Source organism: Charadrius vociferus, unplaced genomic scaffold (assembly GCF_000708025.1).
Source record: "Charadrius vociferus isolate BGI_N301 unplaced genomic scaffold, ASM70802v2 scaffold46, whole genome shotgun sequence".
NCBI classification, from domain to species: Eukaryota; Metazoa; Chordata; class Aves; order Charadriiformes; family Charadriidae; genus Charadrius; species Charadrius vociferus.
The window spans coordinates 781,357-797,941 of NW_009648710.1; the positions used below are offsets into that span (position 1 = coordinate 781,357).

The window sequence follows — 16,585 nt, forward strand, 5'->3', positions numbered from 1 at the left end:
GCCCCCGTGTGCGCGGCGGGTGGGGACGAGGGCGGTGGGGACACTCCGTTGCTCCCACACTGTGGTGTTGCTCATGCCAGGGTGGTGGGATGCCAGCCACGGGTGTGTGGCTGGGGGTCCCCACTGTCCCTAGGCTGCGGTGTCCTCTGTGATGGGGCTTGTGAGCCTTCCCTCGGGGTGTAACTGGGGGGGCACAACACGGTCTGTCACCAGGGGGGACCCCACCCTGCTGCAGCATCCCCGCGGACACTGCTGTGGCAAGATGTTGTAGGTGGTCCCTTGGCCTGTTTGTGACCATGGCTGTGCTGCTTTGGAGGGGGCAGCCCTCCCCATGGACTCGGGCAGACTGGGGGGACTGGGCCATCTCAGCAAGGTGTGGAACGGGGCTGCAGCCTTGCCTTGCAACCGGCTGCAGGTGAGGGGATGCACCTGGGGCAGACATGGTCTGCCCGTGACTAGGGTTCACTCATGGCTGATGGTTCCCTGCTGGGTTGTCCTCTGCTCGGCCGGCTTGTGATGACATGACGGCGTCTCCCCAACACCCAGCCCTTCTCCCAGGTGTGCTGAGCACCTCGCAGCAGCTTTGCTCCCTGGGATCCCCCCGTGCCTGTTGCATCCTTCCCTAAACCTCTGCCCTTCCCCAGCTCCGACCCTGCTGCGCGGTGTGAGCCAGGTGGATGCACATAGCTGGTGGTGTTCGCTCTCCTGTCGTGGGCGTCTGCATTTGAACCCACTATAGCCCTGGTTACTTGTTACCTCTTCTGCACTTTAATGTTTAGTTCTTATTTCTGTCCTCCCATTTTCTGCTGGAGATCTGTGGGTGGTCACAGAGGTGCTGTGTTACGGTGCCTGTGGGAGCGCTGCGTGTGCTCGTGGAGCTGGTGGCACGCAGGAGGGGTTTCACATCACTGGTGGCCGATTGTAACCAGGAGGGCCGCTTGACACAAGCCTACCGCGTGTCCCTGCGGGCTGTTGGGAAGTGTCACTTCCTTCACACAGCACGTGTCACAGCGTTCCATCATGTGGCACGGGTCCAGCTGCTTCACTTTAGAGCAATTTAAATACTCTTGTTGCAGCTTTGCTAAACCACTGTAGCTTTGGCTGCATCTTTGCGTTAACAGGGGATGATAAAGCCCTTTAAACCATCATGAATAGTTGGTCCATGGGTATCCGGTAATCACTGTCTTGTCACATCGCACTGCAGCATTTCCAGTCTCTTAAATTGTGTTTGTAACAAGTGATGGTCTTTTTGCCAAGCGCTGCTTTCCGAGAAGTTTGAAAGGGAGGCTTCCGCTGAAACGTGGTCCATGGGAGAGTTCTCGGAACTAAAGGCAACTTCTGCACCCCAGCTTCTTTATAAAAGGCTGCTCTTGTCCCTGTCAGGAGCATAAAGCTAGAAGCTGATTTCTACATGTGGAATAGTAGAGAAGAGTGGGGTTTTTTTTTGGTGTGGTTTGTTTTTTATTTTGTTTGTTGGTGTTTTTTGGGGGGGATTCTCTCTGTAGAAAGACAGCCAGGACAGCTGGGAAACTCGTAGACATTAGACAGAAAATGATAGGAAAGCCATTTCAGCAGGCAACTGAAATGCTACTACATCTCCAGTTACCAATGAAGCGGATCCAGTAGAATATTCCAAGGGTGGCTTTGTGAATAAAACACTAGCTTGCGATAATTTCTTCCTTTCCCGTAGATTTTCTCTGTGGCTTGGGGGAAGTGGCTGTAGTGCTGATTTTTGAATTGGAGTGCGTGACTCAAGTTTTAAGCACTTAACTTTTTTTCTTTTTGTATGCTTCAAGTCACATGTGAGGATGATACTAAAGACGCCCAGCTACCTCGAGTGATATGTACATAATGGAGAGTATTCTGAGTTTGTGCCCCTTCCTAGAAATGTTACTTTTAACAAATTGGCATTGAAACTGCATTTATATCGGCTGAATCTGGATGAAAGCCTTTTGTTCCACCATGGCATCTAATTGGAAAATTTGGATGTGGCTTGCTGTCAGCAGCAAGTAGTTGCTGCAATTAGAGACACGTTATTAAAGAAAATAAGTGGTTGCATGGGATCTCCTATTAGCAAGGGGCAATGAGCAGGATTTTCATGCTCCCAGGGTGGATTTGGGAATTTGGCTCCTGGGGAAGGAGGAGCAGAGGGAGCTTGGTGGGGAAGGACTGGAAGCAGGGGAAGCTGGTGCCTGGTCAGGAGACCTCTCCTTCCTCTAACATCTACAAGGTCCTGTCTTGCCAGAAATCCAAGCTCATCCCAGGCCAGGGCATGTCATGGCAGAAAATTTAAAGTTATTTGAGCATTGCTAACCTGTTTTTGTCTTTTTCATTTTGTTCCCCTTTGCTTCATCCTGGATGTCTAAAAGGACAGTTGGAACCAATAAATGAGGTGAGTTAATCTGATGATTCACTCTCCGCTCTGTCTCCTTGCTCCATCCTGAGGGGATTGTCTCGTATTTTCTGACTCTTTACTGATGTCCTAGATATAAGTAATGCACCGCATTTTGGGCTGGTAATTTTTTTTTTCTTGCAATGTTCAGATTTTGTTTATGGAAAAAACTGTGTTGTTTTACTGGAGCAAAAAGAAATGTTCCCGTGGAACCTCCTCTGCAGATCTGTGTTCCTCGGAGGAAACCCCTCTGCGTGGTGTGATAGTGCCCTGTGTCTGCACGCTTGTGAATACTGCGAGTGTCTCAAGTATTTTGGGGGATAGTGACGGAGAAAATCTCACGTGCTTTATTTCTTCAGCTTCTTAGGAACATTTCAAGGTCACATACAATCGTAAAGCGATTCGACCCTGGATGCGCACGTGCTGTGCTCTTGCAGCTGCGTGTCTGCCCCCCGTGACTACGGAGCGATGCCCTTTATTAGCAGTGCCCTTGTGCTGCTTAATGAGCCTTCTTACCAACTGCAGAAGTTGGAGCTGGCGTGGGTGGGAAATGGGCTAAGATTTGGCTTTCTGCTCCTCTTGAAGCAAGCAGAGCTTTGAAGTGGAGGGGAGGCTATAGGGACGGCGTGGAAATGGGGCAGCAGCCTGTTGCCCCTCCGCTGGGGTGGTTGTAGCAGCAGAGGAGCACTGTTACAGGTGATGCTGACAGTGCCAGCTGGAAACCTAAGAAATGGAATACTTTTCTGGGTCAAGTAACTTCTTAAAAAAAAAAAAAAAAATCATGGAAGGTTCTTTGTTAAATTAATCATTGTAGCAGAGGGGAGGCATGTGGATAGTGTGCTTTTGCTGATCCATTTAAGTGGCAAGTTTGTTGGACTGTGATGCTGTGTGCGTATGGATCATACAAATACGATGTGCTGATACATCTACAGGGACAAAATGTGTTCTGGTTGCTGTGTTAATTAAATAGACCCTTGCTGGATTAAATCGGAGCTTTCACTTACCTTCAGTTTTTAATTCCTTTTGTTGTACATTTGCCGATCTATTAGTTTGTTGATGTGTGTGAAAGAATAAGCATGTTTTCACTCTAGCATATTGCTGTGCCATAGTGTTTTGCAAATCGCCCTCTTGCCAACCTACATAATAATACATCGCTACTAGAGGGAAAATACCTGCGGTGAATGCTTATTTTCCTGCCTTGTTACAGCATCAGTGAAGTTGGGCTGGTAACTGCATAGCACTTGTCTGTTGATATAGATGGAATAAATATAGTTCTTAATGTTCTGTTGCAGAAACCCAAACATAAATACAGCTGAATGTTATTTCTCAATAGCTATGGATGGGTTGTAATCTTGTACTTTGGTTTCCAATGGCTTCAGGGGCTGCTCGCTAGAATCTCGGATCTCTTGCTGTGCCGGTGGACTTGTAGAAATTGTTGTCAGAAGTGTTTCGACTGTAGCTGTTGTCAAACAAATGAAGATGAAGTTGAAATCCTGGGACCTTTTCCTGCTCAAACTCCAGCTTGGCTGTAAGTTTAGATGCACAATTTCCTAGCTTTAACTGAGGAGTAGGGCTGCTCAGCTGTGATGAGAGTACTGGTACGAAATGGGGATAGGACGTTCAGAGGATGCCATGTAGAAAGGAGGAACCTCCTGCTGAGGGTGGGAACGTAGGCTGCTCAACGGCAAAGTGAAAAAGGGGCAGCCCTGTTAGCTCAAATAGTCAGGTTAGTCTTTATAAACACTTTTCTAATGGGTGAGGCAGAAGTTGTTTTGTAAGCTAGCATAGCAAGCCCATAACTGGTTTAGCTGTGCACCCTTTTCTAAAGATGCTTTTCATCTTCAGTCCTGTTTCCTCTTCAAATGGACCGGCCCTTTGGAGCACTTCAACTTAGCTGAAATGCTGATGAGGTTGTTTTGAAATAGTTTCTTATCCTAGTGTGAAGGTGGTTATCGTATAGGCAGATGAAAGGTGTACCTCCTCTGTGCTCTAAAGGGGAAAATCATTTAAAGTTTCATTTAGCAAGACTTGATCTCCTGCGTCATCTTAGTACTCTTCAGGTTTTCCTCTTGAATCATTAAAGAACAACAGAGGCAGCGCCAGGTTTTATCTGGGGCTTTGATTAAGGTATTTGCAAATCTATTACAACGAAAATCAGTGAAGTCTTCCCTCCCTCTTGTTTGGGAATCTGCAGCACAGAGGTGACCCTGTGGAGGCATCAGTGAAACCAAGAAGGGAGCAGAGGTCTCCTGTCATTTAGTGGTTGCTCTGGTGGCTGGGCTGTCTTCTGTGAGAGCAGATCATTTGATGGACGCAGCTTCAGTGTGTCCAGAAGCTGTGGCACAGGAGATGCTTATTTAGTGCATCGTGTGATGCTCAGAAGTTGGTACCTACGCACTGAGGCACTCACTTAATTTTATATGCTCCTGTGGGTACCTACTGTTATTCTGCGTCAGGTCTGGAAGGTCCATCTCTTGGTGCTGCATGAAATAAATTGTCTCATGTTTAAATCACACTCTTGGCTATATACTCTTTTGAATCCATGTAGAATAGGATGGTAATTAATACCGAAGCAATAAAAATAGAGATGTTCAAGATGTGTTAGAGTGGGTTTTAAATGTGGAGCAGCACGTTTAAGAGTCTGATATGGAAATGAATCCAGAAATGGATTCACCTGCAATTAATGGGAAATGGAAACAAAATCAATGCTAAATAGGAAAGCATTGCGCACAGGAGAGCACAGTGATGAGGTTGCAGTATCAGACGTAGAAAGATTGCTGCAGGAACAATTACATACTTGGGAACAAGTAGCTAGGCTTGTTGTGAGAGGATGCTTCAGGGTTTCTCTGGTGTGCTGAGGAGCAGAAGGGACATCATGTGTGTTTGGGGCTGTGGGGGGATTGTCCCATGGTGTAGTTTTGACTGCTGGATCCTTCTGTCTGGCTAAAGGGGCTTTGTAAGCATTGAAGCTCTTTTCTTCTTTTGATCTGAAAACTGGGATGTATGGTGACTTTGCAGATGAGCTGGACTTTGCCACAGGCAGAGAACATGGAGACCTTTGGACTCATAAAATGCTCTCTCCAGCCTGTGCTGTTTTCCCCCAGTCCTGCTCCATCTGAAAGCCTCTACAATTAACTTACTGGAATGGCCATAAGCAGAAGACAATGTGCTCTTGAAAAAAAAAAAAAAAAAAAGCCCAGCTCTTCAGCCATGTTGCGCTTTCACGTTCTCATGCTGGCAGCCCGGGGTAGGGACCCATGGGACCCCAGCCTAGGTCACATATCCATCATTCCTTCCAGCTTCAGGTGATCTGGTGCAGTTAGGGTCTCCTTCTTCTACTCTAGAGCTGAGAGAAGGTGAGTTCCCAGAGGTAGTGCCTGAGAGGGGCAGCAGGAACCGAAGAAGAGGGCACACGAGAGAAGTAGTTTTGTTTTGCGAGGAGGCATGGATGCTGCCGTGCCTTAGGATCACTGAACACTGTCTCCTCTGGCACCGTTGCAAATCCTGTAATCTGCAAGAACACCTGTTAACACATGCTGATGTGGAAGCTGGATCTCAGGCTTTGCTTGCTTGCAAAGGCTGCTGGCTCCTTCTCTTGAGCTGAGGTGGACCTAGGATGGTGGCCTGGAAAGATGGTGATGCTTTAAGTTTCCAGGGTGACTTTGTTGGAAAATGGTGAAGGAACCCAGAAATGAGTCAAGTGAGGAGGGCAAAGAGAGCAGAGGAGACACGGAGAGGGAAAGGAGCCAAGGGGATGTGATTGAGAGGAGAGGGAGACAAAATGAGCCTGTAGAGGAACAGGAGTCTGGAAGATGAAGAGGAAAGGAGAGTAAAAGGCAGGGGACAGAAACGGTGTATTTTGTTTGTTGGTCAATAGGAGGGCCATGCTTTTTGTGTGTGCAGGTTTAAGATGGAAACGATCCCATGCATCCTCTGCTGGCTCAGAATTCAGAAGCCGAAGAAGATTTCTATTTTCACTGTGTTGATCTTTTAAATCTCTATGTGTGTTTTTGGAGGTAGGAAACAATGTCTGGAGTTAGATGTGTGAGCACAGTAAGAGTTTGGAATTGGTCTCAGAATAAGGTGTTTAATAGGTATGTTTTTAACTGCTCGCAGATCTGCGTATACCAATTGACCCCTCATCCTTTTTTTTTCTTTTATTTTTGAAAAGGGGGCTTTTGGATTGCCTGGAAACCCCTAAAATGGAAGAAGGATTTGACACCACCATGTTCTGTGTTTAGATGCATGCATTGAATTTGGGAGCAAATCAATTTATTGTATTCCCTGCTCGCAGCCTGAAAGTGTTTTAAAAATAGATCTAGGTTTTCAGCTGAGATCTTTCCATCTTGCCACTTCTTCATGGCCCCAGGACACTGGTGTAACGCAGAATGCAATTTGTCCCTTCCTTACCTCCCCACCCAGTTCCCAGAGGAAAACTGCTTTTATCATCTTCATTGCCCGTGCTTAATAATCCATCCTTTACTTTTTGCCTGTAGGTTTTCCCTTTGGCAGCTATGAGGCACCTCATTGTCCTGGAAATTCAGTAGGGAACGTTAAAGCTGCAAGGTTAAGCCCTTCCTCTTGGGAGACTGTTGATTTTTCTCACTTTCTGAATTTTTTACATTGGCAACTTAGGAAAAAAAAATCTAAACTGAAGTGAGTCTAATTGTATTGACCTGAATGCATGGTGGCTTCTTGTTATTTCATGAGGAGTGGTTGCATCCTGGTCTTTGCAGACATGGGCTGGGAGGGAGGGTGTGTGTCGGCTCTGCCTGTTATTGAATATTCTCCGTAAACCCCAAAGATAGACCGTGCACGGTCTGTGAGACTGAATTGAAATCAGGACGCAACTCTTCTTCCCAAAGGTTCGGATTAAACAGAAACAGAGCTGCTTTAACCAGAGCCAAAGTTTATTTGAGGAAAAATTATTGTGGCTCAGTAGCAATTTCCTTACTAAAGGTCATATGTATGTTATTAACTCACTATTACGTTTACCCGTTGTAGAACATCCTTAATGCCTCCCTTCCTGATTCCCTCTTCGCCCGGCTTTCTTCTCGTTCTGTGCATTTGCTTCTCAAACACGAGTATATCCAAATGCTACCTGTGATTGTGTAGACCCGCATTTAGGCATGAAAAAGCTATTTGTGTTCCAAGTACTGATTATATGTCAAACCACATGACTTGGACTACCTTTAATGGGCTGCAGAGTTGTGCAAATATTATATGCCCCTTTTAGCATAGGGTTTGGTTTTGATTGTTAACAGAGTTGGTTTTTTTTTTAATGTGGATGAGTTGCGTGACTGTGAATTGGTGAGATTTGCATGGATCCTGCTGTGAACTTTGTGGGTTTGGATAAGAATTTCCAGTTAAAATCTATTTTATATTTGGGGGGCCTTTTCTGTGAGTTTACTGCTTTTTGCAGAATATATTTATGGCTCTGCTCCAGTCATTGGTTACTAAAGCAAATGATTCAACATATTTCATTTATACCCAACCGAGCCATGCGTGCAGAAAGGGTGAATCAGGAGCAAAACTCATACTGTATTCCCCTTTGCTTTGCTCATTTCACGCTGACGCTTTCCTTGTGATCTGCGGCTGTTTTTTGGAGTACTCTGTCTCATGGGTTAACCAAAAAGCTTATTTTACATGATGCACTACACATCACGTACCACTGTGTGGTTTCATTTCCATCGGCATCCACTCCCCTCTGGACGTGCAGTTGGAGACTTTTATCTCCCCTAGTTGTTACTGTCAGCTCTTGCTCTTCTCTCAGTCAAGGCTGGGAGATCCTGACGGCTCTTGAGGGCCACCGCAGCTGTGACATGTTGAGGTTTTTAAACAGAATGTTGTTTTATATGAAAACAACACACACCACATATATATATATATATAAAAAAAACAAACTGGAATGGAAATTACGCGTAGACTTCTTTATGATGCCAGTCTTCTGTTGAGTCTTCTCAGATGCTACAGCTCTTATCAAAACTTGCTTTGTTATTTAGATCCTGCCGACTTCCCTGCTCCCACTGAGACGCCTGGGCAGTAAAATTACTCTCTTGTGAGAATCACCTCTGGTTTATAGAAGCGGATAAAAAGCAGCCAGTTATTTAAAAAGGCATGCCAATAAATAGCCCTTAATGAATTGTATTTCTACGATCAAGTTTTGAAGCCTTAGTGGTGTACCTGCAAAGCAATGTTTGGCTGAGGGGGCTGCGTGGTAGGTTTGAGATGTCTGAGCGTGATGGTTTCTCATGCTGGTTCGTTCCTAGTGAAGGCCATGCTTCCAAAGCATAGCTGTGAATGTACAACAATAAGCTACTGTTTGGGTTTTTGTGGTTTGTGGCTTTTTGAGTTTTCTTTCTTTTTTTTCTTAAAGACAAATATAATACGTCTGATCAAGGTCTTAGTCACACGTGCCCGTGTGGCCTGTGTCGTGCTCTAATACTGATATAACTGTTTGAAAGACAGGCAGAAAGATAAAGAATCTGTTTTTTACATAGGTCTGAAGTCAGTTGCTCAGTCTTTTGCTTGCCAAATAGATGAGGAGATACCCTGCAGTGTCCAGGGATGCGTACCCAAGATTAGACCCTGAATATCAGAAGGCATTTTTATTCTGTGTATACTCCTTTTGCTGGGTTGAATCACCCAAAGGTCTCTCATTATAACAGGATAAGCAGCCAAAATGAGGACAAAGATGGAGACTCTGATAATACAATCAGTGAGCTGCCTCCCACTCTTCAGGATGTTTCCCCTGACAGACGGCGATCATCTTCAGATGCATCACGGTCCACTTACAGCCTCACCAGGCGGATTTCAAGTAAGGTCGTCCTTCCAACTTTAATGTAATTCTTGTGGGGAAGAAAATCAAACTGTAGGGCTTGCTCTTTCATCTTTTAGACAGGGAATCAAGTCAAGTTGAAGGTACATTGATTAAAATCTCATCCTGTTCTGCAGGAACACAGTGGAAGGGGCCAGCGCTGTTTTTCTTGCTGAAGCATATGCATGGTAATTGCACGTGAAAAGGGACGGGGAGGGAAAGTGTAGCTGAGCTTGCACTTTAGCGTAACTAAGGGTGCTACTGATTATTGGCAATGTAATGGTGAAAAGTCCCACTGGGGAGCCTGCTGTGCTGGGCATTGCACAGACACAGAATAGCTCTACCCAAAGAAGCACAAGTTGACTTGCACCTGTACTGGCTTCGGTTGAGTTTCTAACAATCCTATTTGTGCATTTCTCTTGTTTAGGTTTAGAGTCGAGGAGGCCAAGTTCTCCATTAATTGACATTAAACCTATCGAGTTTGGAATTATAGGAGCTAAGAAAGAAATAGTTCAACCAACTATCCTGCGAAAAACCTATACCCCAGATGACTATTTTAGAAAATTTGAACCAAGACTGTACTCTCTTGACTCGAATAGCGATGATATGGACTCCTTGACAGATGAGGAGATCTTATCGAAGTATCAACTGGGCATGCTGCATTTTAGCACGCAGTACGATCTGTTGCATAATTATCTAATAGTGCGAGTCATTGAGGCTAAAGATCTGCCACCTCCAATTTCTTACGACGGTTCAAGGCAAGACATGGCTCACTCCAACCCCTACGTGAAGATCTGCCTTCTTCCAGATCAGAAGAACTCCAAGCAGACCGGAGTGAAACGCAAAACGCAGAACCCGGTGTTTGAAGAGAGGTACACATTTGAAATCCCCTTTTTAGAAGCCCAGAGAAGAACTCTGCTTTTAACCGTAGTGGATTTTGACAAATTCTCACGCCATTGTGTTATTGGCAAAGTGTCAATGCCCTTGAGTGATGTAGACCTTGTGAAAGGCGGACACTGGTGGAAAGCCCTTGTGCCTAGTTCTCAGGTAACAGAATTTATCAGATTATTGCCACAATTTTTCTCGCTGTTTTTTTGTGTGGTTCCTTTGCTTGTTGGCAAGTAATGTGGTTTCTAATTAGTCATTGTCATCTTGTTAATACAGCATCTGCTGGGTTGAAATAATGCGGGCCTATAACTGGTCTTACCTAATACTGTGAGGTAGAGGAGCTGTCTTTTGTCTTCAAAGGAGGTGGCATGACAAAAGATCCTATGTCAGCTTTAATGAGAACATCTCAAGACTGCTTTGGAAATCTGCACCTTTTGGAAGATCTTTCTTGTTACTGCAGTGACCTGCATCCATTGCCAGACACTGCAGTGACACTGTCCTATCTGGGTCACTCCTGCGGTTGTTAACATGACTGTGCTTTGGGGACATGAGGGGAACCACCAGTGCCAATTCAGTAATGATTTGATTCAATAAAGTGCATCGAAGACAAAATCTCTACAGACTGGTGGCATAATGCATGAGTAAAAAATTGCAAGGTAGTGGTAGATTTTATTTTCATCATGTCCCTAAAGGAAATAAACTTGCCATAGATTTTGGCTGATGCAAGTGGTACGCTGCGTGTGTGCGAGTTTGAGTGTGTGTTTTGGACTCGATCTAACTGTCCGATGGGACGGGAAGGGAAGATGCAGAGGGTCTGTGTGCTTCCACGTTTGTACTCAGGAAAGCGCCTTGGTCAGTGCCGCCTCCTTGCCAGCCAGGGAAAGAGCTGTTCAATGGGAAGGTCTGAGCTTTGCAACCCGGAATGGCAGTTGGCCACCAGATTTGCTACTAGCAGTATTGCCCACATAGCTAAAGGCACAAGACGCTGTAAAAAGCCAAGCTTAGAGTGTAGTATGAGCAGCATCTCAAACGGTTGTGCTCAGCACAGGAGTACCACTCAGGGTTGGTATAACAGGGTTGTGGGTTGCCTCTCCCAATTAATTCCCAGCACTGGGATTGCAATTGTTAAGTTTTAGAGCCTTCACTGAGTGAAACCCCTATGTGAACTTGGATGGTTCACATTTTCTTTGATTTTTATGTGTTCAGAAAAAGGGTGGCATAGTCAGAGGTATTAGATGAGATGAACAGTAAATCATTGACCTCACCGCTGATTTACAGTGTGGGTCCGAGAGTCTGATTTGGAGTGGAAACTTGTGATCAGACACATGTGGAAGTAAAATCCACTGAGCAGTGTTTTTATATGAAGTCAGCCAGGTCTCTGACTCGGCTTTGCCCCGTCTCTGTGTGCAGAGGGGCTGAGAGCACTTTTACCTCTTGCTCAGACCTTCTGCAGTGTGTAAGAAGAAGATCAAGACCCCTGATAACTGCAAGAGAGCCGGCTAGTTTGCTGTAATAGAAGTAGGAGCACTATGGAATTAGCCTGAACATTGTTCATGGGAGAAGGAAAGTTTTGAAAGTTGTGCACAAGTCAAAATCATGAGGTCCCTGAGCGTGTCTTTATGTAGGACATGTCTTCATGACAGTGGGATCTGTTCTGCTTGGTGGAGTGGTAGTGGGGGGTGAGGGGACAGCTGTGTTACGGAATGGTTCGTAAGTAAAATGAGCAAGGACAGATGTTCCCGGGCTCCCTTCGCTGCCTGAGCCTTTCCTCCCAAATGTCTTACAAGTGCCTGCAACAATTTTTTTCTTTTTGGTATTTGCGGTTCATCACAGGCTCTGCATTGTGTATCTGAGGACAGAGCTCTCCTCTTTGCATCCCGTTATCCTCCTGTGATTTACACCATGCAGCCTTGCTTTTTTCCCCTCGCTTTCTTTGCTTTTGTATGATAAATACTTCCCTGTATTATGTGTCTCTTTATTAGTAACACGGATTCATTCCACAGCTAATACAAACCTTGATTAGACAAGATCATTTCTGCCTTCGTGTGCCAAGCGTGGAGCCAGCCCTTCCTCCCTTCCTCTCCGAAGTTTCATTGAAAGCTGTTGCTGTTTGCAGCAGTGCTCTGCTTCCCCAGGATTCAGATGAATTATTTGTGCAGAAATTGGCATTTCTGATATTTATAAAAGGGAGGGAGAAAAAGAGAAAACTCCCTTTGAATGGGTACGCCTAACCTTGCAAGCCTTGCTATCTTATGGAAAAACTTAATTTAAGCAAAAAAGCCTTCGCACCTTGATTACTGAAGTGCCTTCTTTTGGTCTTCTCATACTTGTTCTTTTTGGCCGGGCCTTAGCTGACAGACTGCAACTTGTACTAGGATATCCAGGGAGGATGTTTGGCATCATCTTCCCATATTTTCTCAGTGATAAGATTTTTAAAGTTCACTGAATGAAGTGTATTTTCTCTTAGTAGTGATTAAAGTTGATCAAAGGGTTGAAATAAATCCTGGAAGAAGTAAAACAATAAAGCTTATTACTTTGAAAACCTACATTTTAATGTCTCTCAATAACAGTGATACTTGTGCTGGAAATTTGTGAGGGTTTTTTTGACTGCTAGTTGGAAGATACTGCCCGTGGAACGATAGATTTGACATGTTGACAATGTTTTTTATACTTCTCACTTTTTTGCTTGATTAGTTGAAGGATGGACAGCCTTTATGAGTTTCTTGTTGAATTAAACCTGAGTCGGTTCTGATCATGAGTCGATGAAAATTTTCCAGGCTGGGTTGGCTGCCCCGAGGCTCTGTCACGGAGCAGCAGCTGGCAGCAGTACCCCCCCAGCGATAAAGATTGTGGTGGAGAAAATGCTGAAGCAGGTGCTTGGAAAACCAGTAACAGGCGGGAGAGAAAAACAGGCAGGCATAGACGTGATATATAAAGATGAAAGACACAAAATATGTGATTTTTTTACTTTTTTTTAACTGGCATTTATAGACAGAGACTTGATGAGCTGGAGAGATGGAGGAAAGTGAATCCAGATGGCAGGAGGTGTAGAGAAGGTTTTCTCTTCATAGCAGTGGGAGTGGGATGGGGCAATGTTTGTGGACGAGCAGAGAAAGTGGCCTTAATGATACTGGCTAAGATGAACATCTGTTTTGCACTTGTTGCGTCCACCTGGAAGCCGTGTCCATGCAGTGTGCTGATAAAGTCAGGTGCTGAGTCCATGTCCCACCACTACACTGTGCCCCATCAAGCCCAGAGATGAGACACTGTGCCAGCACGAGTGAGCCCTGCTAAAAAAGATGGGGGATGTCAGCAATCTTTTGGTGCATGCGGTGTCGGCAGGGATGGGTGGGTTTCTCCCAGGGTGAGGCATGGTCTAGCTTCTGCAGCCAACAACTCCGTTGACTCTACTGGGAGCTGGACCAGGATAAGCTCCTTAGACCTGTGGGTGGGATGTACAGCTCCTCAATGGGTGAAAGCCCATTGTCATTAGTAGCAGAATATCTTCGTTACCACCTCATGGAGTTGCTTGTTAACTAACAGCCTAAGAACTTACCTTGGGTGTAACGAGGCGGGCTGTGCAGCATCGCCGTGCTCGTGGTGTCAGGAATGGGTGGCCCGAGAGACGTGCTTTCCTCTCAGCCTTGAGAAATCAGTGCCGTAAAGCACTTGATGCTAAGCTTCAGGCAAAAGACTGTCCCTGTGCATAAGTGCTTTTTTAGTTTGGATCGTGTGTTGAGCACTTAGGGCGGTTGAGTCCAAAGCGGAGGCACAGTCGAGCTGCTGTCCAATGTGTCATCAGAGCCAGCAGCTGAGCAGAAGGCCTTATTCCTCGTAGAAAATGTCAGTGCAGGTATTGCCAAATTCTTTATCCCTGGTAGTTCTGGGAGGCTTTTTCTTGCAGGGTAATTAATGTGTTTCTGAAGCACAGTAGCTGCTCATGGAGTAGCTCTTGAGTCCAGTCCCCATAGGAACACTCTGCACTCCTTAAATATCCCCTTGAATGTGTGCGGCTTTGCTTAATTACCATGAATGAAGTTGGCAGGCCTTGCTATAGCTGGGCTCAGATTCGCACATTTCGCCGTTAAGATTAATTCTGAAACACATGTTCAGGACCCCAAGTTTTATTGACATATGATTCATTTCTCTTTTGGCAGATTTGAGTGGGCAGGAATAAATGTTTTAGACCAGCAGTAATGAGAGCTTGGAGATCATTCCGCAAGAGGAAAAAAAAACCTGCCTGGTCCTGGTGGCAAAATAGCATAAAAATTCCTTCTCCCCTCAAATTAAGCCATTTTTATAGTAGAGGGAGTATGTATTGAACTTGCTTTTTTAACTTTATACTATGAGTGCACTGGAATGGCAGTCATTTAAGGAGCTGTCAGCTTTCTACATTCAAAATGGTATGTACTCCGCAAATGGAGTGGTTTTGCTATGGCAGCTCTCTGCTATTTCTGATTCCCATCTCAGGGATAAGTCTACAACAAATGCTGCACTGTTGTTCTTACCGTGCCTTGGTTGGGAAGGAAAAGGGAGAAGGGAGTTTGAAATTCAGGTAACGACCCATTTTGGAGCATTCCTCTTGGGTAGTACATTGAATTCCGTCGTGCAGCCGGGTGGTCATGGCGTGTGGCTTGGAGGCCTCCAGCTGTGCGTGTACCAGGTTCGCTCTTGGCACCCGTGTTCCTTGGCTTACCCGTTGCAGCCCTGAGAAGGAGCCACCCTTGGGGAACGTGGACGATGCTTTGCATTTGGTAGCACAGTGTGTTAATTGAAAATAATGCCAGCACCCATCTCTCCCTTTCTCGTACAGGCATAAAACATGGGACAGGCAGAGACGTGGTTCAGAGAGTTGGCACAGCAGTTGACTCAAGGCTGTGGGTGTCAGTGCGGAATGGGGTACAGGTTCGTGACGGTCATGGGAAACCAAATATGAAAGTGAATGTTGTCAGGGCTTTTTCCTTCTCTTCCTTTTTTTTTTTTTTTTTTTAAGTTGTCTAAAGGCTTAGTGGCTGCTTAATTAAAGGAATGATGTGGAATCACTGATGATGAACATGGATTGGTTACATGGGGATATGCTTGCTCATTAACAGGGTGTTAAAATCAACCTGGCAGCTTACCTGTGTCTGGCGGGAGAAATGCCTTGGGCAAAGCCTGGCTGGAGGTGGGATGCCACCACCCTGCAGGTCCCTGGAGTTGAGGGGACTGTGATAGGTTGCCGTGATGGATGCTTGTCTGTCGTGATGACAATATTTTTGGCTCTTAACCTGTGGTTTGTCGTCGTATTTTGGCATATGACATTCTACCATCTTTCTTTCACTTTGTATCTTTATTTTTTTCCCCCCAGATTTGTTTCAGTGTTTTTTTTGTCTCTTTCCTTTTCCAGTCTTAAAAGCTCCAGCACTGAGAAATTTTTCTTCTTGATCATTTTCTCTTCTTCATCCTTATCTGTCTTTTCTGCCTCCAGCTGTCAGCCTGGTCACCTCATCTCTTCCCCTCTGTGCTGTTCTCTCGTTGCCCTTTCTGCACAGCACCAGGATGCTGTGGGGTGTATTTTGATGAGGAGGAGCCCAGAGGAGGGGGTGGTGGGGATCATGGGCAGGACCTCTCGTAGGAATTCTTCTTCCCGAAGACCTTTGCACAGGAGAGGCTTTCTCATGGCCATCTAAACTGATGCAAAACCAGTTAGACTTTAGAAGGGATTTTGTGACTTTTTTCATCATGCATCTACTCCATGCCTGTAACGTAGGTAACACTCTTCTTATCCATTGGTGAGTACATTTTTTTTTTTCAAGTTCTGGTCCTTAATGGCTCAGCCTTCCCGAAAGGATTGCTGTGTGTCACAGGATGCTGTAGAAAGCCTGTTAGAGCAAACTGTTCTAAACCATCAGTTTTCTAATGTGCCTGGAGGTACCATCACAGATAACCTTGAGGAGGAAAATCAATCTGAAACTTCATTAGGAGCGTTGCATAGATGTCTGTGCTGATGTAATGTGCTCTGGTTCCCGTTGGGAACCGGGGAGGGTTTCAGCTGCAGAATTGTGCTGGTGGTGTAGCAATGCACGGCGAACAGTCTGGGGGGGCCATGAGGAAAGAATTGCCCTGATCCAAACAAGATGTGCAAATGGCATTAATTAAAAAATCTTCTTCCCTTGAGGTAGCCTCTTTGTGTTTCCGAAAAGAAAAAACATTCACTTCTTCTATGTGTCTGGTTCAAGCCAAACGGTGACTGCAGAAGGTTCTGGATCACAGGCGAGCCCAAGGCTGCAAATCCAAACGACTGGCTGTGTAATATGACTGTGGAGAGGAACCGCCGGGAGTGAAATGTTAATCGGAGCTTCAGGAGAGTCTCAGACATCCCAGGCTTGGTGTCACTCCGGCACCTCATCAAACAGGAAATTGCTTTTCCAGGGTCATCTGGGATCTCGGCACAAATCAGCGCGTTATCAGCATAATAATGACAACTAAAATGATGCCTCTGCACGGCG

The 16,585-nt window shown here is 45.5% G+C and overlaps 1 protein-coding gene across 1 annotated transcript in view; it reads left to right on the plus strand.

The window, feature by feature from the left end:
• The window catches only part of SYT17 (synaptotagmin XVII), a 41,878-nt gene that overhangs the window by 4,231 nt on the left and 21,062 nt on the right, over positions 1 to 16,585 (plus strand). Inside the window, exons 2-5 of the mRNA XM_009886606.1 lie at positions 2,370 to 2,392; positions 3,772 to 3,920; positions 9,061 to 9,209; positions 9,637 to 10,256. Of these exons, the coding sequence (XP_009884908.1) occupies positions 2,370 to 2,392; positions 3,772 to 3,920; positions 9,061 to 9,209; positions 9,637 to 10,256 (941 nt within the window). The remainder of the gene's footprint in view (positions 1 to 2,369; positions 2,393 to 3,771; positions 3,921 to 9,060; positions 9,210 to 9,636; positions 10,257 to 16,585) is intronic.